The 23,847-nt window shown below is 38.4% G+C and overlaps 1 protein-coding gene across 2 annotated transcripts in view; it reads left to right on the top strand.

The window, feature by feature from the left end:
• NT5DC1 (5'-nucleotidase domain containing 1) overlaps window positions 1-23,847 on the top strand; it is a 154,709-nt gene that overhangs the window by 108,485 nt on the left and 22,377 nt on the right. For both annotated transcript variants that reach the window (XR_011048488.1, XM_068404259.1), the window contains exon 8: window positions 3,153-3,250. Coding sequence is in view for 1 of the 2 variants with exons in the window: in XM_068404259.1 (XP_068260360.1) it covers window positions 3,153-3,250 (98 nt within the window). In the remaining variant the exon portion in view is untranslated. The remainder of the gene's footprint in view (window positions 1-3,152; window positions 3,251-23,847) is intronic.

Here is a 23,847-nt window from a genome sequence, read left to right as displayed (position 1 = left end):
TTTTCCAGTGACTCATGCAATGTGTCTTCCAAGATATCTTCTGGAGAACTGACTACTTCACTGTCCATTGGACCTTACTGAATTATTTTTTTCCTGAAAATAATCCTAAACTTTTTATTGCTTTTGTTTGTTCCATGCTTCTTAGACAGTAAGACTTTACACACCTGTGCTGCTTTTTGTGATACTGGAATATTGTCTAGGTTCACACATGTCATCTCTGCCCCTAACTTTAATTTGACCAGGCTAACTGAATTTTTCTTGATGTCAAGCCTTATGATTATGTCTGCATAGTCCTTTATTAATTTTTTTCCCTACTTTCAATTAATAATATCATACTGAGAAGTTCAGAACTATATAGCATTACATCAAAAAAAAACCCTAAGGATAAAGATGAAAAGTGGACGTGCGTGTGAACTTTTAGGCTCTTACTCCTAATATCCTTACCTTGTAACTGTTAAGTTTTTTGCACTCTATTTAAGAAGTTCCTTTTTTGGCTAAGAATTATTGTCCACATAAAATCAGTGCTGGGAAATTCATGCTTAAGTGTATCATTTACCATTTCAAGAGCAAACTATCCCAGTTGTGTTCATCTGAGCAAGTTATCCTTAACTGAAAGACATTTTGGTAAGGAGGGAGGAAGTCTAAGACAAAATCTCATTTTGAACTGAAATGCGAACCGTTTCCCGGCCAGAGCACACACATATTGCTGGGATCAATGTATAAGGCACGTAAACCTACAGAAGCAAGTGCGAGTTCATTCACACAAGTAGCAACATCATGGTGTGACTTTTCAGGCTTACCTACTGTAAGAACGCATGTCAAGTTAACTGAATGTTTAAGAGTTGGCAGGAGCACACCTAAAGACAAGTCAGTCATCACATAGTCACTAAAGCTGAGTGTCATTTCACCTTTTCATGAATGTTAGCCATCTAAAAGCTAGAAATTTTTGGAAGCTGGTAATTTTGATTCCTTCTGTGGTTAGTGGAGAGAAAACACTGGGCATCGTCTTGGCAATTCATTCAGTACCACAGAATTATGTCTGACATAAGTGGGATGAATTGCCTTCTAAGAATGTGGATGTTTCTCCATTGGCTCTGTCTGTGGTGTAGACCACTAGCTGTGAATTCAGCATGCAGTTTTTAGGTGGCTGAAGTTGTGTGAGTTACATCCTACCCTTTGTCTTGGCCATTTACTGTAACCAGAGGCCACAATACCAAACACAAGCAGTAACTGGAACAGATATTATCATGTATAATGTTATGTACTAATGTAACACAAGGTACAGGCTCTCATAAAATCAGTAGCTTTGTACATGAGATTTAGAATGATTCGAAAAAGGCCAAAGATAACACCTCGCCACACGAAACAGTTTTTTCTTCAACAAGTCAATAAAAACTTAACTGAATCTTCTGAAAACTCTGTTCATTCTGTTTTGAATTTTTTACACAAAGCACTTTCCACTGTTCCCACAAGTCTTTGTTGTGCTTCTGAAGTGTTGGCTTCATTTTGAAAGTTCAAGTTTAACTTACCCATGGAAGCATTATTTGCACCATATGCTAATTTGAAAAGTTTAACTATTGATACTTTTTACCTAATGACAGAAGAGCTATGCTTGTTTGCTCAGCTCCTGGAATCTTCCACACAGAAGCTAATTTTAAAAACACACCATTGTCATATTTGATACTGGTTCTTTTAAAAAGTAAAGGTTTATATATGGTCACAAGTGGAGAAAAATAGACAAAGCTAAAATTTCATTAGAGGAAGGAAATTTAAAGACGTTCTATTTTAAGGCTGGAATGTACTTCAGAGCACAAAATAAAAGCTTGAAGATAAGTTCATGGGGAGGGCATTCAGTTTTTTTAGTTAAGATATCTCAGTCTCATGGGGAATTGTAGATTATTTGAAAATGACACGGTTAGCTGGTTTTCTTCCAGTAAACTTCTTCTCCTGTTGATAACATTTTAGTGCCTGTACCCATCCTGGACTTGCCATCTGGAACTCCTTTGTTCCATGCAAGAGTATCCATCATTTTTTGGATGTCTAATTTTAGCCTTAGACATTTGTCAAATGTTATATTTTAGTAACTTCAAAACTTGTTTGTAGGCATTGTTATTATTTCTTGCTACAGTTCCCAGCTTGGTGGTGTAGTAAGTGAGATCTAACAGATTCCTTAAAATAAAGACGACCCTTGCTAGAGTAGGAATAACTGGCACCTCCAGAAATCGCCCATCTCACGGTAGGACAGGTCACATGAATGTTCCCCAAGGTTGCCTGTTTTTCCTGTTGGCTTGTAATGTTACTGACTTGCATATAGGTCTCTCAAAAAATACCTAAATATAAATAAGTCCCACTTATATACCATACTCAAATGTACAATCCCATTTAAATTGATGGGATTTCCACAGTTCAGATATTGGTCTGTATTTTCATGGACCTAATGATCTTTGAAAAATCTGAATTTAGTGGTGTGATTCAGCTGGCAGACTAAGACTCATACTTGGTAGGTGTTTATTTGTGAGTCACATGTCTTACCTCTCTGTAACCAGCGGGGATTTTCTCAGAGCATCCAGTGGAGTCTGAAGAAAGAGAGCAGCTAACAAAATGGCACTTCAACTTTAGTGTATGAGAAATCACCCTTTAAGACTTAATTGGCTGTATTAATTAGACCTCTGTTGACTACAGTGGCATCTTAGACACCCATTAGGCCTGTGCATATGTATAGTATGGATACCAACAATATAAGCACCTGTGTTTAAGTGTCTTTAGCCTTCAGTTACTTCCTACGCCATCACTTGACTTCATGTATTCTGCTTTATAAAGAAAGTCCCTCATTTACACCTTTCTATACTTGTCTATGCATATGTTGTCATCTGAGATTAAAATATATCATCTGTCACATGGGATTTAAAAACTCCCTAGGCCAAGGAACATCTTTTTGCAAATAATGAGTGGTCCTGAAGATTCAGCACTGTGGGTTCTCAGCCAGCTGTTTTCTCACTTTTGACAACCTCAGGAAAAGAAGGGCAGTAGTGACACTGAACAAGCGTCGGAAAAATAGAAGTATTTTACTACTTTCTTACATCTTAAAGAGTAATTAGTGGCATCTTAGCTAATTTATTAGCTTAGCTAATTCAATTTCCTTTACTTTCTAGGAATGATTTTGAAGAGTATTTTGACATTGTGATTACAAATGCTTTGAAACCTGGTTTCTTCTCCCATACCCCAAACCAAAGACCTTTTCGAACTCTTGGTAAGTTGCAGTTGTGACTCACTTCTCATCTGCTTACCTCCATCCAAAAAAAAAAAAAGAAAAGAGAAATAAAAGTAAGAGGACTGGACAACTGGACAACACTGGGGGGAAAAATGAGATCTACACAAGACTCTTGCAGAGATATTAGTAAAAAAATTATCTTAAGACTGAGGAGCACTGAGAAATTAAGAATTACAGTGGGAGGGACAATGAAAAGGCTCAGATAATGCATCATTAATGAAAAATTAAGAATCCTTTATTGTGCTGACAAGGTCATACACAGAAAATGAAATTTAGTGCTGGGAAAAAACATGGCAGAAATATTTCAAGAATTTAAAAGAAATTCAAAGAACGGTACAAATAAAATTGCAAGGCTGAAGGAAATGATTTATGATGGAAATCTGAGAGTATTAAATGTGTGTACTTTGGCTAAATAATGACAGAGTAGGTGAAAAGAAAGTGCCTCTGTACTCACTTAATTTAATTAAAACAATCAGAAATGTTTGGCAATGTTGTCTATTAGGTAATTAAGGTTGTAACAAAAGAGGTTTATAAGAACAGTGTTCATTGAACTACAAATAACAATAGTAACCTGGATGAAGACAGTTAATTTTTCCATGTTTTGGTAAATACCTTTATGATTAAGTGCTACCTGAAAATTAATCTTATATCCAGAATAGCATTAGTCAGCATATATTGAACTGTATTTTAGCATTTTATGACAGGAAAGTCAGCTGTTCCAACTCAAAAGAAATTTTGCCTGTGGAACTTTTACAGTAAAACTAAAATGAGCAGTGGTAATATATATTGAAATTGCATTTCAATGTTTCACCAATTTATGTAGGATAATAAGTAATAAATATCTTAAATGTGATTTTTAAAGGATTAGTTCAAATAAGAAACTGCCAAGTTGACAATCTGAGAAAAAATAATCTCAGAAGGGAAATTGAAACCATTTATATGGGGGGGGGGGGCAAAAACATAAAGGGTGAAAAAGGCTCAGTTCTGCAAGCATTTTATTTAGTTTCATGTAATGCAAATTGAAAATAAAATGTAATTCACTTTGGATATTTTTTAAACAATCTGATTAGCCTGACTTCCTAAGGAAATCCTGCTCTGTCGCTGTCAATAATCCAGCCAGCAACTTTTGAACCTGTTGGCCAATTTCAGTAAATTATAACAGACAGCCAAAAAAGCTCCAGGATATTTTGACAAGGTTTTTTTTTTGTGCAAACAAGGGCAGAACAGAGGGAAAAGACTTGAAATTACTGTCTCCATTGAGAAATATTGTGTGGCATTATCTTAATCACATTATTAGATTGTAAGTACCAATTTTCATGAAGCTGTTTCTTTCTCATGCGTTCAAACAGGAACAGCATTCCCTGGAGTCCTCTTACGGACTTAATGGTTTTCATTCACTTTATATTTTGGCATTGCAAAGAGGCTCAAGTGAGGGTTGATCAGTCATTACATAAATACCTTATTAATACAAAATAAAAAGTAGTTTCTATTCTGAAGACCTCACTATCTAGGATAAGGGACACAAATGTTAATTAGAGCAATCATTAGATAAATAATTTGCTGAAACTGCTAACCTGTGAGTGAATTTTTTTTAATATATTTGTATTCGATTGACAGTAACTGGTTTCTTCTGAAAGACCAACCAGAACATTCAAAGCAAAGAATTATACATATAGGACAGGTTTCTAGAGACATCTTTTGAAGTAGTGAAGAGCTTGTTTAAGAGCATGTGAAGTTTAAACCATCAAAATAGGAGCAATTATATGAGAAAATGTCAAAAATAATACTATATTTTTATAACGTATCTTTTGCTGCCCTCCCTCTGTGTTCCTCAGAAGAAATGTATAGCTTCAGAGTAGGCACTGATAGTTTCACACAGTCACTGCAGATACCAAGGAACACAGTTCATTTCTGAAACAGCATACGGTAGAGCTTCTAATACATTTTGGGGCGGGGGGGAGGGGGTCCAGTTTCCAGACTTTTTTTAAGGCTTTCTTTCATATCAGAACCACTGAAAATTCAAAATTTCAGTTTCTTTTTTCTGTCTTCCTTTTGCCACTATTGATTTCGGGCAGAAGAAGAGTTTAGCCACTGTGCTTCAGACCCTCTTTCTCTGAAAGCACTGGACATAATATACCACGGAGACAAAATTTCCTTATTTTTGCTTTGAAATAGGAAAAAAACTACAGGTGGACATCATAGTAAATAATTTCTCAAAGCACAAAGAGCAAACTTTTGTTAGTGTAATTTAGGGGAAAAAGCTCCAGTAAGTGAAATAAATAAAGCTTGTTCCATGAAGGAATTTGTTGCAGGAAATGAATTGAAGTAACTGCTTATCAATCCTATCCTTTTCTCCAGGGATGAGTTTCAGCCATGTTCTTCCATCAATCAGTGGGTCTGAATTACAATAAATTCCTAATAATACCATATTCCCTTCTATTCTAAGGGAACTGTATTATACAGGGACTTAAGGCACAAAATATGGAATGTATTCTTAATTTCAAACACCTCAAGTGTTGCACTGTGTACTGGAGCTAGATTTTATTTATATATAACAGGATTTTTGCTGCAGATTTACTAAGGGAAAGGTTTTGAAGTTTATTAAAGAGAAGGATAAATTCTTTTCCGTGAATAATTTCAAAAAGGCAACTGTTCAGTAAACATTTGAAGAAGAATGAGAAACAGGACAAAACGACAAAGGCGGCATTGTCTAGAAGAAATGTGATATCAGATAACTGCTCTGCAGAAATGTTTTTTCAGTAGACAAGTAATTTTAGAACTAATCCATTCAGAAACCACGAAAAATTATTTTAATTGTGCCATTAAAAATGCATCAATGCTTCATTTGAGTTTCAAGACATGCGTCATTTAAAGCAACCAAAACACTGTTAAAAAGATGTGTGTGACTGCTTTTTATTGAACTGGGGCACTGAAAAGCACAATAATTAATTATTTAATTTGCATAATCTTCTTTCAAAGTACCATCCTGTTAAATGGAGGAACAGTTTATACCTATCTTTCCAGGTTTTAGAGCAGCTACATTTATTTTTATCTGGCAAAACAGTTTTTATAGTTAGGGGTAGCTTATGTAGCAAAGCACATAGTTTATGAGAACAGTGCTATATAAAAAAAACTTTACTCCCATAATGAGAATACCCCATAATTTTCTTGTTATGCACAAGGTTACATTTTCTTTTACACAGGGAAATTCTTTAAATGGTTCTTGAAAGTACTAATAGTGTCTTCAGCTATTGGATCTAAGGATCAGGCCAAAAATGTTCGTGTAAATTCTACGTTAAGAATGTAGGATTCTCTTTGCTTTTGACAGCTACATCCATCTTAAAATAATATATAATTCTATGAAGGACTGAAAGGAATACGAATAGCAAATACAGTTGTGACTCACCTGATAATCTGCAGTACACCAAGATTTCTGTAACATTTGACAATAGAGCTTTCCCTTTATATCATCACTCATTAATGTATGTCAAATTACTAGCTTGACTGCCAATTCTGATCATTGTCAAATATATATTTTTAGAATGCAAAATTAGAATAGAGATGCTAAAGATAACCCTATAAATTCCCTGAAAGCTTTCTATAAGTCTGTATGCACAGGGAGTTCTCACTTGGTCCTAAATAAGGCTTTTATATCTTTTATTTCCAGCTCAGGAACAGTTACTGTCTTTTTTGATCTGTTTTTTGATAAACTGAAAATCTATTGCAGATTGTTCAGTGTCTGAACATACAGTGCATATTTTAAAATGTATGTATACCTTCATATACATGTGTATGTATATGTACAGGCCAAAACCAATCCTATATATGGCATGCCAGTGGATGCCATATTTCTGTGAGATTATGTGCCCTTATCCAATGCCCAGAGAAACAAACCCACTCTCCATCTGCTGCGTAGAGTCTCAAGTTTTCAAAGCCCGCTTTCAACTGCACATCCAGGCTGTCTGCCTTACTCCTGCACTTGAATTTCTGTCCAGCTTATGGTGCCTCTGCTGCATGATGTAGCCCCCAATTCAGGAAACTCTTTCAGTCCTCCAATTTTTTAAGATTCTCTGGTAACTGCCATTTTAACAACTCACTGCAGAAGTTTTTTTCCTCACTCAGTCACTCTTCTCTAGCATTTCCAGCTTGCCCTCTGGCCGCAGGAGGGGATGCAGTGCTGCCCTCGTGGAGGCTCTCTGGACTCAAAAACTATTTGGCGGGGAGACCACAAAGGGCCTCTTTTCCCCCTTCTTAAAAGACACAAGGAGAATAGCACCACCATCAGCAAAGGACACCTGTGTAACCTACTCTTCCAATGACTCAGGGTGTTCCTTTATTTAATGCATCTGTGATGCTGCCATTCTGGAGATGGTGTCTCTTCACATCAGCCTGTCTGGAAATACTCTATAACACGAGGCCACCTAATGCATATTTGCTGAGAGCTTGTGACAGAGTGGCATATAAAGGTTGCATTGGCTGAGGACTGCATTATTCAGGAGGAATAAAGTCCATAAATGCTTCCCATATGTCTTCTAAAGTTTATATTGTGCCTTTATATTGTTATAACATCCCACAGTGCTCTATAGTTGGTGAAAGCAATGCAATTCTTTTCAAGGAAATCTTGTTGAGCAATTCTGTATAGTGTATTGGCACTTTTCATGTATTTTCTGGCTATTTAGGAAAGGAAAAGGAAGGTTATAACTAACAAACAGTCATATTTTGTATTCTGATTTTCAAAACTTGGTCTTTTTGTAAGTCATGAGATCAAGATGTTAAAATCAAGGGTCTCCTAACTCTAATATCAGAAACAGGTTCTGTATCTAGCTTGCAGTAGGAGGTCTACTGTTTTAAGGGATAAAGTATGAGAAATAATTCCCTGCTTTTATCTCAACTATAGATTTTCGGTTTATTCATCATTTCTGGACACCCTCTTCGGCAGCATGGTCAATGCCCAATTCCAGTTTCTGAAAAGCAGCCTAGGACAGGCCAGTAGGGCTGACAAACTTGATCTCATATAACAGGGTTTGTTTTCATACAGGTATTCATCATCCATTGAAGAAGCTCAGATGTTATTTCCAAAAATCTACAATGTCAGGCTCCTTGGTTGAATGTTTCACCTCCCATCCTTTGTTTAAATGATCTTAGTCTAAAACTATTCAACTCTGTGTGCTGCATTTGCACACATTTCAGCCACTCAACAGATTTCTTTTCTGACAGTGTAAACAGCTGTCTCAGGGACTTCTGGTTTCCCAATATTATTTATGTGCTGTAGACAAACATTTAAAAAATCAATGTATGTTACCTAGTAATCAAAGGGATTTACTAATTAGTCTTTTTAAAGTTTGCTATATAGTATCTATGTGTAGTTTGAAATCAACAGTTTGGGAATCGTTTGAGAACAGAGAGGTGATCATTTCCTATCCTGTCGTCAACGTTTGTAGTTAAGCCATGGGATAGGTTAGATGGGAAACTGTAAGGGAGATGTTAAGGACATCTGTTCTAACAGTTATGTTTACTTTCATGTTTGCTAAACATAGTCTTAGTTGACAATAACAGTCTGGATTTTTTTTTTTACATGTTCAGTACAGTGGTCTATGTGAAAGCATTTAAAACAGATGCAAAAATCAAAATAAAGTTGGGCCAGTGCATACCCGCATCCTTTTGCAGGGTAGATTGCTAAAGTCAAAGACAGAATACATTTTTAATAGTTGACAGGAAAATGTTGGCATAAAGCTTCATTTTTTCTGATAGTTTTCAAAGTCCTTGGTTACCATATTTGATGGTCATTGCCTCGTTAAAAAAAAAAGAGTTTTTTACATTTTGGTTCCACTGCGGAGATACCGAATTAGAAATTGTGGAAGTACATTTTTATTACTAATTGGCAGTGTATCATTTATAACCCTTTTGTAAAGTGATGCAAGGGGCCACTCTGTAGTTTGCACTGACGGTACATGTGTCCACTCGTACAATGGCATAGTTAAGCTGGTGTAATTTCTGTAAGTTGCCACTCTGTAGTAGTCAGGCTGTATGGTAGCCAAAGGACAAGCAAGCCAAACTTTCCCTTACAGTACATCCTTTTAGGCAATCTGAGCAGAGAGGCCGTTCCTTTCTCCTAGGGAAAAGAATAGAGCATTCTTGTTTTGTTCTGTTTTTCTTGGAATGGGCTTCACTGGTGTTTGCTTCAGAAGTGTTGGGAGGCCAGATTCTCATTGCATCGTTTAGACATATTCTCGCCAATGACTGGTCTCACTCAGGCATTTTACAGCACATCAGAAGCTAGAGCTACCAGGACACAGGCTAATTCTTTAATATTTAGTCTGTTTTCCTAAACATTGAGGCTTATGCAATCACATGGTGTGTGTAAGTAGGAATTTCTGCCCATCCCCTACTGCAAACCTCTAACAGGAATGCAATTTCAACCACATTTGAGTGTGGCCTAGTATTCTCAGAGATATTACAGCCTCTACAGGCTGGGGAGGAAAAAATGGGTCTGTCACTGCCAACTCGGAGAAAGACTGCAGTGTCAGCTTACCCTTGATGAGATAATGGAGTATCCATCCATCCAGGAGACCCTGGCCACAAATGACCCAGCTGCTAGAAAAGCATCCATGAGACTTTGCACCCTATTAGACATTCAGTGAATCCAACTGCATGACACAACTTCATAGGAAGACAGGCCCCATTATTTCCACTGTTGCTCATAAACAACTCCTTGTTTATTAAAAAAAAATAGAAAAAAAATTAAATAGTCTTTGAAGTGTGGCATCTCTTTGTTTCTGAGTATCGAGATGAATGCTGAACTATGGATGCATTCTCCATTGTCTATCCTTCTTTAAAAGAAAAAACTAAAGTAAAAGTGTCGAGCCAAGTTCTTTGTACGTTTGCATAGTGTTCAAAGTACCTCAGAGGATAAAAGGCATAAGAAGTTATTCATCCAAAACTCAAAACACTGAAAAACTGCAAAGTGCTTCTGCATAAAGACAGCAGGGGTTGCTTCAGCTGTTTACCTTTGATATTAAATACTGTGTTTGGCACAGAGCTGATAAGAATATTACAGAAAGCTAGTTCAAAGAAAGCTAAAGCTGCTGCTTTCAAAAACACGATATCAACAATATTCCTTTTGTTAAAACTGGAAAACATGTTTAGCATAATTGCCAAGTATTCCAAAACTAGAATTCTTTGTGTATGGAAAGAGTATTTTCATTTTCAAAAGGAGTTACAGTAACTAACACTACTGCAAAATCCTAGTTATTGATTATATTACGGTATATTCGAGGCCTGGATAAAACTCAAACCCCAATTCTTTAATGTATTGTGCAAGCATGTGATAAGAATCAGGCTCTGTCTTCAAGGAGCCCACAGGCAGACCAGATAAACAAATGGCAGAAAAACAAAAGCCCTGGCTCTTCTGTTTGAGCCAAGGAGCCGAGAGATTGAATGACTTAGCCGTAATCGTATCTGGCAGATCTGCATATTTAACTAATCCAGAAGCAGTGAAGAACTGTAAACTAAGTTTGTATAAGGAATCTATGAGAGTCTTGACTGTGAAAATCCTTTTAGCCATTTCCAAAGATTTATCATAATGGGGAAATTAAGATAACATAATTGCAACTAATTCTGCTGGATTTACTTTTTATGGTTCAGTGATATATCCTTTATAAGTTAAAGGAATTGGACCTATGAACTTGATGTGTTCTATACTGAAATTTTTCAAATTATTCAATAATTATTTCAAATTATTGAAAGCAATAAGCCATAGTAGTTGTTTGTTTTGGAAGACAGTTCCGTACCAATGATTTCTTAAAATTGGTTTTTGGTAATCAGGTCATGTTTTTGCTTAATTTTAATGGAAGAAACTTTCTTCATAGAGAAACATATCAAATGCCTTCTGAATATGGTGAATTATTTCAAGTTTTCCAAGCCTGTGTACCTAGAAGTAATTTATCAAATAACCTATTTCTGTGAAATAGGTTGCAAAATCTATAAGTCATGGTGGTGCTTTAAATATGGTTGCCACAGAGGTGACGTCAGGATTTAAAAGTAACAGTTGTTTTAACAACGACATTTAGTAACTAAATAAACTACAGATAAATTGAGTTAAATATAGTAGCTATATGTAATTGCATTTAAACACATACACCACATGATTGGGAGGTCATTAAAAGTCAAGATCTATAGAAAATCCTCAGTCATAGTCTTGTGATCACCTTCTGCTGTTGCTATTTTATTTTCTTTTATTTCAGGATATTATCAGAGAATGGAACCATGATACAGTCTAATCTGGATTGTACCTGCAGTACCAGAGAGATAAGGCACAAAAGCTCCCACACTTAGGAAGCCAAATTCATCCAAAATATGCAGCTTGTTGTTACAACAGAATGAGCTGCAAAGGGCCTGTCAACCCCATCTCTCTGTAGTGAGTCCCCACAGAATGTGAATTGCCATATCCTAGTCTGTGTTTTCAAAACCAAAGCCAAAATACCTAAATGACCAGTTTGTATTCCAGACAAAACTGTGTTCAGCAAACAGACTTGTCTGGCTTAAGAGAATTCTTCTCCAACACATGAAAAGATTATTAAGAGAAGATGATTTTTTCCTCCATAGTCTCTGAGAAAAGACAGCCAAATGCTATGCAAGATTTAGAAGCAAAGCAGTCAGGACTGCGCATAGATCACATTTATAGTGTGATAATACTCTAACAATGTGCGATGCTGAAAAAGACTTGGGATTTACGGAAGATTTCACACTGAGTGTGAAGACCCAATTCTGTGTGGAAGACGAAAGCAAATGCACATCTTCCATACATGAGCAAGACTTGCACCACTAACTCTCATTGCAGCATCAGTAGAAACCATTCTGAAATAATACCTTCAGTTCTTATGTTTAAACTTCCATAGAAATGCTGAAAGTTTGAAAGGGTTGGCTAAGCAATTGTGTCTGAGGGACATGTAAGTTCACTTAATTTAATTTATCAAAGAGAGCATTACAATGTATTGTTAATGATCAAGTAGTTTGTGGCTCCTTTACACAAAGTCTGAGGAGCTCAGACTAGTATAACATAATACCTGAAGAACGTCTGGCAATTATTTATACAGATAATTCAATATCCAGAATTCTAGACTAGAAGGTTTTTTTAATATTGCATCTGGTTATATGAAATATTTCTTTTTACCTTCATTCTACTTCCCAGGACACATAAGAGTGTCCCCCCATGACTGGAGGGGAAGAGCTAAATTGGAAATATCAAAAGACTGAAAGGAACACTAGGGAAACAAACCATGCACAAGTCAGCAGCTGTCTTGACGCTGAGAGAATGCATATTTCTTTTTGATCTGTTTTGTGCATTTTTAATATAAGATGGTTAAACAGATACATTTTATTTTGTCCGTGTAATAATAAAAGTCCCACTGGAAAGCTTATTAACTCATGCAGATAGTTACCAGACTCTTCTGCTGTTTATAAGTACGACGTTACACCCTTGGTATCTTAGTTCAAAACCTTGCTTCTCTTCTTGCCAAACCTGTATCAGGGAAATGGATAGTTTGCAGAAACTAATTTTTTACACTGAGTTGCAAGCCTCTCCCTTAAATAAAAATTGACTCACAGCTACATTGTAAGGTGATTCCCTATGTCAAAAATCACAGAGATCTATTTTGAAATAAATAAGTACCAGGAATGGATACAGAAAGCACAGTGTATAGAAACTACTCTGGCTGTCTATCATTTGGTGTTACTCAGACGACTGCCATTATAGGCAAGGAAGAGCTAGCCAACACGGTCAGTGGAGGGCTGTACAGCTGCTCAAAGGGCAGTGCCTACACTGTACTCTACAGAATACGTTGGCCCCATTGACTCAGTGCTGCAATCTGCAGTGGCTGTGCTTCCTATTGTAGAGACTTTATATTATGTTTCTGCATCTGGGGCTGAATCCCAGCCATGGTGCACTCATTGCCTAATTATAGGCCTCCAGTGTTAATCGAAAGCACAGGTCTTGCAGAAGTGGCACAGGGCTTATGGAAGACCCATGGCTTCCCAGCTTACAACTGGACTAAGGTGCTGGAGGACCTTAGGGCATCTCAAATGTCTCTAGGTACCAGTATATTAGCAACTGAATAGAACCAGGCTACCTGCCGAGTAGAAAGCTGTGATCTGTGCAGGTCTAATCCTATGCCTACAGCAGCCAAGGTCTGGCTGCCTGCAGGATGGACCAATACAAGTTTGTAAACTTCACCACTCCACTAAGATTCAGTGCAAACCTGTGTGAATTAGGTTGGTGGACGTTTAGTTTAAACTTCACATTATAGTTCTTAAATAGCTGTCAAAATCCACAAGGAGTTTCTGGAAGAAAGAAAGATTACCTGTGTTGTGGAGGGACTTATCAATATGACTTTGCAGGGAAAAATCATTCTTTGCATAGATCACATGTGCAAGTGATACGTGAGAGAAATTGGGGGTTTTATTCATCTTTCTTCTATGTTTAATTGGTTTCTCCTGTAGGATTCAAAAATAAGTAGATGATTAGACAGTGAACTTCATAAAGAGTTACCTTGTGATTTGATTTTTAATTAACTTGGAAATTGGGATTGAGGCAGTTTGCAGTAGAGCAAAAATAGAGTTGTGTATGGTACATTCCTGGCAGAATGAGGGCTGGCAACCAATGCAGAAAGCTTCCCTTCAGCATAGTTTCCATGAATCTGTATGTGCTGGTTTTCATTAAGGAGCTTTAGAATTCTCTTGCGTGTTCTTCCAAAATGTCAGGCTTTTATTAAGGTTAGTCTGTAGAATTGTTTTTCACAGAAAGCACATGTTGATTTTTGTACTGCAGGCATCAGACCTGCTATTGGAAAGCAAGTAGTGAAAGGAGCTGTTTAGGCAGCCCTAGAAATGAGCTGAGAACACGAGGAGGAATCACAACCAAAGCCTGGGCTGAGATCTGGTTCACTTTGATATGACAATGAATCTCTGTCTCAGTTTCCCAGTTTCTAAATACCAAGGTCTACCTGATGTTTATGAAGCACCTGGGAGAACTGCAAAGCTGTAAGTGGCAGAGGAGAGCTTCAACAAATAGCAGGTGTGGATTTATTGTGCGTGGGGCAAATGTTAGGTGGGTAGAGAGCTAACTAGTTCAGCAGCAGCTCTGCCTCTTCCACCCAATACAGGGAAATAAAAGGTCAGAGAACACAAAACTGGACATTTCTTGGCCGGCAAGCGATCGTGGGACGCTACATTGTTCAGATGAGTAGCAAGTCCTCTGCAGCCTCTACTCCACTCTTGTGAGACCCCACCTGGAATACTGCATTCAGCTCTGGGTCCCCCAACATAAGAAGGACATGGAGCTGTTGGAATGAGTCCAGAGAAGCGCCACGAAGATGATCAGAGGGCTGGAGCACCTCTCTTATGAAGACAGGCTAAGACAGTTGGGGCTGTTAAGCCTGGAGAAGAGAAGGCTCTGGGCAGACCTTTTAGCAGCCTTCCAGTCCCTGAAGCGGACCTACAGGAAAGTGGAAGAGGGACTTTTTACAAGGGCAAGTAGTGACAGGACAAGGGGTAATGGTTTTAAACTGAAAGAGGGTAGATTGAGATTAGATATTAGGAAGAAATTCTTTACTGTGAGGGTAGCGAGACACTGGAACAGGTTGCCCAGAGAAGTTGTGGATGTCCCCCCCAGCAGTGTTTAAGGCCAGATTGGATGAGGCTTTGAGCAACCTGGTCTAGTGGAAGGTGTCCCTGCCTGTGGCAGGGGGGTTAGAACTAGATGATCTTTAAGGTCCCTTTCAACCCAAACCATTCTATGATTCTATGGTTCTATGATTCAAAAGGGAATTGCAAGCTGAAAGCTAAGGAAAAGATAAAAGTGGTGTATCATCTTCTTCCTCGCTCTCTTTTCTTTATTGTTCACATACGTCTCCAGATGTCTTAAACTTCAACATGTATGTATGTTGCATGTTTTTCTAGGTAGAGTCAGCAACCCCAGGACTTTTTCTCTTCATTAATAAACGTGTTCATTCTAACCTGATTCTTATCTGCTGTGAAACCACTTTATATATTATTACTGTCCATAGATCCCAGGTGTCTCTGTAATACTGCCAGACTAAGGCTGAGCCTTCCAAGATGATTATTTTTTCTGGAATAATAGTAGTGAGAGATTTTATCTGTGAAATTCCTGCATACGGAGATCTGGCACAGTGCTCTTGGTTCTGAGAAACAAGGTAAAGTGCATTTCGTATAGACACTAAGTGGTTTTGCAAACCACACAAAATGCACAGACAAGGAACTGGGAAAGTATTATAGGAAGTGTCACAGGTATCATTTTTCTTTTACTTCTTCAAAAACCTCATTACTACAAATCTTTCATGTCAGTCTTCCCATCAAAGAGTAACTAAATGTACTTCACCAGAAAGGAATAGTTTCCATTTTTCCTTGCCATCTCCAGCCTCGTTACATTGTTCTGAGATTTACAGTGGCTGTTTCACACATAAAAACTTTTCCTCTTTGTTATAACATTGATTTCCTAACATTTTTAATTTTGTTTATTAAATATTAATTTCTACTGTATCTCGACAGATCTAATAGGAACAGGGTTTCTTGTTCTTTTTCATTCTGGTGTTCCCTGACATGCCTGGCCCCATAGCAGATGTTAAAAAGCATCTGAAATCTCTGCCATTTGTTCTAACCCTGTCACGTTCTTTGTCCCTCCTTTGAATTCACCCATGACTGTGGTCCACAGGGCCATGAAATTGTCCCCAGACCTCAAGATTGAACTTGCCATCACCTCTCTGTCTTCTTTCACAGATATGTGCCTTGTCCTTCCCTTCTACTCCCCATCTGCCACGGGTCATAAGGCTCAACAGCGAGCTTGGTGGGCACACCCTACATAGACCAGAACTGCAAAGGGGCAGAAGAGGCACAGAGCAATGGAAAGAAGATGAAAATATTTCTTCATTTCTGTGGCCCCCAGGAGAAGTTTTCCCACTCTCTCTTCTCCACATTCATGGCCTGAGCAACATCACAGAGCAGTTACTTATTCTTTTATCCAAAGTCTACGTAACTCCAGTTCTACCTCCTGCATCTTCATCTCACTTTGCCCTCTTGAGCCACTTAAATGGCTGTTGTTGCCACTGTACCAAAATACTTCATGAACCTTAATATATTTACATTCATAGGACTTCTAATATATGTGAGCTTTAACACTTCTATTTACATAGGAAGTGCCAGAGGTCGAGTAGGAAATCTGTGGCAGAACTGGTGACCCACTGTCTCAAAAGCCAGACTAATCCAGACCAAACCATGGGTGCAGCATCCTCCCCCCGTGCAGCCTCCCCCAAATGCTATTTCCCTTGGATGCTTTTTCCCTGCTGTGCCCCCAAGGACAAGCACTCTTTCCAAGGGCATCCTTGGGCATGGCTCCCCACGCCTCTCAGGCAAGGCACGTGCTTGAGAAGCTGGCTACAGCTTGGCCATCCTGCTCCCCATCTGGTCCCCGCTCCAGCACACCCATGGTCTGGAGAGGTTTCCTAGTTTACGTTCTCCTTTTTCTCCTGTTCAGCTGTAACTTGGCATAATGCCACCTAATTACTCACCAGCACAACCCCAAACAATTTTCTTTCTATAGTGCTTTCTGGTAAAGACTTTCTGTGATGGACCCTAATGTGTGCGTTGCTCGTGGCAAGGGTGCACTGCACAACCCCAAATTTTTTAAGGCTTTTTTTTCTCTAGAAGGGATAGTAATAATATCAAATACAGTAGAGAATATAGTAAAAGCATCTAAGGGTCCTCCTTATTACAATAAGGTTGCAAAATCCCCATTGGGTTTCAATGATGGTACATGAAAAGAGATATGTCTCCAAGTGGAGATTCTCTGAAGCTAAAATCAGTGTTAAGTCCTGAACTGTCTTTTGGTGCTTCTTGAACATTTTCTTAAGCAAAGAGAAACAAAATATAAAGCAGAAAATGTATCTATTTGCTACTGAACAAGACCATCCACTGTGATTGTTTTGATATTTTATTCTTTTCTGGTATTTTTGATATTCTGTCATATCTATGTTTTTAAACTATAAGTGGCAGTTTCTATATTTTCTAATAGAAAATGGTCCTTAACTATTTAATGCCATCATATTCTGATTATAGTTGAAGATTTTTTTCTTTTATTATTACTTGAAGTTCTAAGTATTGTTAATAACCTATAAAAATACTCACAATTTAGTACATATATGAAGCAATGACAAGGTAGTCTCTTCCCTGGTGGCCATATTCAAATAGTTGTAATATCAGTATGATTTTAAGTGTGTAATATAATGGTTCTCTTCTACCATGTGACAAAAAGAAGTCTTGGGATAACATAACTCCTCTCTCAGTAGTCTCAGATGTTAGCTTTTATTTCCATAAAAAATGATTATTCTAAGGCATCCAGTTTTGTTTAGAAATATTGGTAATGAGCATACTTCACAACATCTAAATAGCAGGATGCCTGTGAAGCACTGAGAAAATAAGCTATTTTCAAGTTCTATTTTTTTTTTGGAGAAATTTTCCCTTTTCAGACAGGAAAAAAAAGTTTGAGTTTTTGAACCTCCACACAGCAGCCAGGAGATGCCTGGGCTCCAGTGGCCGGGCCCCTGCACTCTCCAGGAATGCTGTAGCTGCTGCTTGCTGAGCTTGCAGCTCAGCTTGCTGGGGCTCTGCAGTAGCACTGTGCTAAGGAAACTGTTGAGGGCTGGTGTGAGGTTCTTTTTTAATTACTGAGTCAGAGGGACAGTCTGAGCAAGGTTTTAATAACCACTATCTGCAGCTATGGAATGCTTGTACAGTTATTAACAGGCAGAAGGCTGGATGGATTTATTTATTTTTTTTTGTACCTGTGGAATCCTGAATCCTAGGTTAGCCTTTAAAGGTTGATGTAAAACTGCCCCCTTCAGAGGCAGCCAGTATTTGGAGAGCTGGAACTTCAGACAGAATTAATCAATAAAATTAAAGTAGGGATTTAAGGTAGTGTAATAGGTTAGGAAAAAAGAATGGAGCTTTCTCATAAATCATAACTCAACCTGGCTGTATAAATAGTTTTCATATAAAAGTTAATGAAAATGTCTATTGTGTATTCCAGGCAAATGAGTATGTGCAATAACTATGCATGCTCATGTCTACTTTGCAATTATTATGCCCTTTGAAATAACATATTTTAGGGAACTGAAGAAATAAAAAACAAAGGCCCCTTGCAGCATGGTCCATATATTGCTTTATGGAAATACGGTTGTTCAGAATCAAATGGTCTATTCTAGCTTACGTATATATTTTGTACCTGAAGTGTTAAGATGTAGGGAAAAAAATTTCTTAGTCTTTCTGTAACTGAGGATTAAGGAACTTTTGTTCTTTTTTTTGTTCTTTTTTTTTAATGTCTGAGGCCAAAGTAAATGAATGGCAGGAAGGTTTTCTCCACCACACTGCAGTGTCGATTTTCAGTGTGGAAGAATATGGTCCAAGAGCAAATTCCAATATGCCTTATTTCCGTAGGTATGGCTAGAGAGACTCAGAGAGTTAGGATAAAATGAAAGACTACAGTCTGCACAGTGCAAAGAAGATGCTTTGTGTGTCTCAATTTTATTTTATTTATGAAAATTAATTGTGACATTTTTCTGAAGTGACAGGTTAGGTCAGAACTGAGTGGTGGCCCTCATGTCACCTTCTGTGCCTCCCTCCATCTTCTACTTCTATTCACTCTTCAAATTTTTGTATGGCAGTGAAGCACACCCTCGTAAGAAAGGTTATAGACAGTTGCTTACCCTCAGCTGCTTATTCCTGAAAAGATTGTGTCATTTTTTTTCTTAATTACCTCTCCTAGCTTAGCTGAATTTAAAATGCTTTCTGGAAAAGCCTGTCTCTCTCCATAATTACATAGAGATCTCTAGGCTGACTGCGATATTAATATCGATAGGGTTATTTGGGGATATTTTTTTGGATATTGGGAGCTCCTGATTTATAAGGCTCTGGAGTCTTCTTACAAAACTAATGAGGTCCAGAATAAAACTGTTCTGGAGAGGGAATTTATTTCTTATCTTGCCATTTTGTACCTCTCCAAAGATCCCAATTAAAAAAAAAACTCCTTACAAAATACATGCAAAAAAGAAATTCAATTCTGTATTTATGTCCCTCACCCTTCCAAAATATAAGTTCTCTGAGTTATAAATACAATTAGATAAGATTATGGAAAAAGCTTCACCAAATCTGCACATGAACTACATTTAAAAATGAACTTGCAGATGAATCATTTTCCACAAAAAATTATTTTCCTTTTCCAAGGAAAAAAGGCCTTGCTTGTATTTCATCATATCAATGTTTTAAATAGAAACACTTTGTTCATTAGCCAGACTGTTCCTGGGAAGGTATGAAGTTAATGCTTTGACAGATTTGGAAACAAATTACTAAATCTGTAGTGAGCTGTTATTTTCAGCTCCTGTAACCAAAACTTCCTAAAGAAACTTTACTTGCTGACTTCTATAAAGGATATACTGATTTTCTTGCAAACAAGTAAAACTTCAATCTTGTCTCTACATATCCTGTTGCTTGGCGCAATTAATCCTTAGCAGTAAGGCAGATTTTAATAAAAAATAAAAAGGTTTAAGTAAAACTAAAAATGTAAAACTTTTTTTTTCCCCCGTCTTCTCGAAGAACTCTTGTTTTTTATATGCCATGGGCAATTTGAAAGTACACTAACTTGTACTTTGGTCTTATCATGCCTTATAAAAGAGCAAAAGAACAGAAGTCCATCATGGGAAAAGGAAGTGTTGGTAGTTGAGTAAGTAGCACTTAGAAATTATTGTGAAATAGTTTTTTTTTTTTCCACAGGTATCTGTATTTTTCTCAGCTTTATCTATGGTGTTCTTTTGGAATATTGCCAGTTCGCCATATGAATGAGCAGGTATATGTTGGGGTTGCTGAGCATAAGAAAGATGTGTCACTGCCTACGTAAAATTAAAAATCATGTTCCAGTTTTCAAAAGTGAATTTTTACTTTTATTAGTTCAGCCTTTGTCTCACCAACCATAAGCCACCGTAAAGACAGCAGAATGATGCAAGGGCAGGAAGGGGAGCTGAACTTCAGGCTTTTTCTGAAAAAATCAGATTGGACAGCCCAAAATGGAGATGGCCAAAATCACTAGTTACTTTGGGAAGCCTTAACCTTTTATTTCAGCACATCAGGCTAAGGGAATAATTTGTTCCTTATCACTTCCCTGCAGTCATCCAGTCAGACAGGAGATTGGCAAGCGCTGGCGCACGTGTCAGGCAGATGGATTTCACAGCTGCTTCCAGGGCACAGAAGTAATTCAGGGATGGTGAAACACACAGTAATACCTGTGTGAATCCTGGAAACCTCCCAGCAAAGGTGGTTGGTCTATACGTAGGAATTTGGGGTGCTACCCTACAGAAGAGTGCCCGTAGGGTATGAAGTTTTACCTCCAGCAAGCTTGTAAGTACTTGCTTTCTTCTTGGAGAGCAGGCCCACATGGGAACTCTACAGTTTATGTCATCCCGTCTCATTGCCTTTACTCTACTGCAAGAACCCACCTGAAGGATTTTACTTACGCAGATCCCTTTGTCTCGACTGTAAAACAATGTGCTTTCCTGCCCCAAGACCCCTTCTGAAAAAGAGAGTTTGTGTTTCCTAAGTCATCTCAAAATACCATCTAGAATCAGACTGTGCTTGCAAGCTGGGCTGGAACATAACCCAGCTTTTATATTAATGCCCTCAGGGCCTGAAATGACATTTTTTTAAATTGCAGAGAGGCATATCAGTATGACAGTTGTGGATCATAAAATGTACTTGTTTTACAGTAGCCCCCTGAGGCAGTAGCCAGGGCTTCAGTGTGATAAATACATGGGCCCATCCGTGCTAAGCGCCTGCAGACGGTGAGAGCCCGCAAGAGCTGCCCATGGGTCAGAAGAGGCAGGGGCAGGTACAGGCACGAGCAGCGACAGAGTCACCGCGTGTTTTTATTCTATTGTGCAGTTCAAAGGAACAAAAAATACCAGTAACCCTAATAGCCAGTCTAACTAGATTTGTATGGAAATGAGTATTAGGCTATCAGGAGAGGGATAAGAAGGCAGAAGGAACTGCTGGGGAGCTGTTCACACACCACAGTTATACCTAGCACATCTCTGGCTGGCATGGCCTCCAGGCTCTTGGAGTTGCTTTCTTACCCCTGTGTCTGCCCAGTCAAGTAGGTGCGAGGTGTCCTCGGGCTCTCGGGTGAGTCACTCGCCGGCCCTCGCCCCGGCACGTAGCCAACACTCGCCATAGGGTACCCAGCCAGAGGAGCAGCACAGGGGTGGTGAGCTGATGAAAATTAACCACAGTGTAGGTGTGGCTGAGTATAGGTGAATAACTGTTGGAGCGTAAATTTGCCCTCACCTCTTAGCTTCTCTCTTAACCTCAGGCTTCCCAAACAAGCGCCCCATCCCTTGGGCTGCGGTTTAACAATGTAAACGCCAGCCGGGTTAGGGATACAGCTCCAGGTTCAGACCCTGGGCTGAATGTGCAGTGTGGACACAACCTCAGCCACGCGTGTATTCGGGTTTCCATCTGGGTGGGTGTAACCCATAAACAGATAGCAAAGCATGTGGCAGGAAGCAAGCATGTGCAGTCTTTCCCAAGGAGTGAGTCTGTGCCAAAATAAATTACCATCAGTTGTCATTTAAATGGGAATAAGCTTCACTGATTACTTCTTGCATATTCATTCAGAATGAAACCAGATGTTCCTCAGCCAATGTTATAAACCTGCAACTCACATTTAAAGGCAGGCAAGAAAATTCTCAGAAGACAAAGGATATTGAGTCTTGTTGATGAATTGGTTTATCTGAAAAACTTTATCAGCTAATGGTGATGGGAGTACCTTTCTAAATCAGAAAACATTTCGCAAGCTCTTAGAATGGCGATACGCAAATTGCCATTCCAGCCATATTAATATTGCCCCAGCATGAGTCAAGCTTTTCTTGTTGTTTTTAAAAAGGAACAGTAACTTCCCCTCAGGAAAATTGCTCTGAATCACTGTTGAGGTTTGGGTGAGTGTTCTAATAGAATGATTTTCTGACTTTAATTATTTTAATTTTACTTGCTTGCTACCTTTACATTTCTTGTCGTGGCACGTTTTCAGTCTACAGACAGGTTTCCAGGTTGCAGTGATATATGAGACTTCAGAAGGAAGCAAGTCGCTCTGTCTAAATCATCTGAGAAATTCTTTTTGGTTATCCAGTCTGTTTGAAATTGTCAGGATGTCTCCTTTTCCTCCCAGCTTATAAGACTTGAAGCATTAGCATCCCCGCCTATATATATGTTGCTTCCTGCTGAAGGAATATTTATAGCATTTCTGACCTTTGAATGAACTTTTACGAATCAATAATAGCAAAGTGGAAAGAAGGTCAGCAGCAGTTTTCCTCTTGTCTGATTGTAGCCAATGTTAGGCCTGGAATATCTAAAATATATTAGGAACTACCCTAATCACATTTATGCAGCATTTTTGCAGGAAATTTGCAGATTTCTTCAGCGCTGTCATGTAGCTGCTACCTGAAGGATACAATATAAGGCCAAAGCCAGTGGTGTCATCAATGGGTTTTTAATTTATCAATTTTTACATGGCAGAACTACAAGAGACCTTAACAGCTGGAGCTGAAGAATCGTTTTCTTGACTATGTTTTGCCACAGGGAAAGTGTAAGTGAATTAGAAACTCTTCTTGTTAATGAATTACTGCAACTGAAACACCACTAATTTCCTCCCACTTCAGATTACAGAAATAAAATTGACACAGTCACCCCTCGATGTGCGAGCACAAGCAGCCATATGAGGTAGTTCAAGGCAAGGTTTTCCAGTTCAGATTCATTATCCCCATAACCCTACAACTCAAAGATTATAAAGGGCCTTTCCTAATTCTTCAGATTTCTGAAGCTCCTTCCAAAATCAAGGTGTTCCCATAATGAATTAGACATCTCAGTGCTGTTTGCTGCCTCCAAGCATAGAGGAGGAAACCAGGCTTCGAAATTTCCCTTCATTTCATTGCTTAAAAGCAAAGTTCCTAACTTAATTAAATCCTTTCCTTCTCCAGAGCTGGCATCTCTAGAAGGTGCTTCTTGCACTGTCTTTTGCTTACCGAGGGAGCCTGGCCAACTAGTTCAGATTGTAACTGTAAATTAGAAGCCTAAATTCCAGATGCATCGAGTTAAGTGAGATGAATCCCATTGCTAGGGGTGACAGTAACAGATCTCACAGAGCAAGAGGTCTTCTACCTTGTAATTAGCGTGAATTTTTTCAGTCAGGACTGCCCCTCATGCCTTTCCACAGAGGAAGCAAAGCAGCATCTTTCTCTTTGCTGGAGCTGCTGTAATACATAGGGCTCCTATTTGCAAATGCAATGTTGTTATTCTGAAAATCCCTCTCATAATAGCTCAGTTTTTCTCTAGTATTTTCCTGATTGACTGAATGGAGAGACAATGATAGCTATACAAGCCTTCACAAATTTCAAGAAACTTTTGATAGCAGCTCAAAAGAGTTGTTTTCATAAGTTTCTTTTTCTATGTCCATGTCGTTTGAAGAT

Source organism: Nyctibius grandis, chromosome 1, assembly GCF_013368605.1.
Source record: "Nyctibius grandis isolate bNycGra1 chromosome 1, bNycGra1.pri, whole genome shotgun sequence".
NCBI classification, from domain to species: Eukaryota; Metazoa; Chordata; class Aves; order Nyctibiiformes; family Nyctibiidae; genus Nyctibius; species Nyctibius grandis.
The sequence above is the reverse complement of the archived record's forward strand: the minus strand, read 5'-3'. Positions and strand labels throughout refer to the sequence as shown.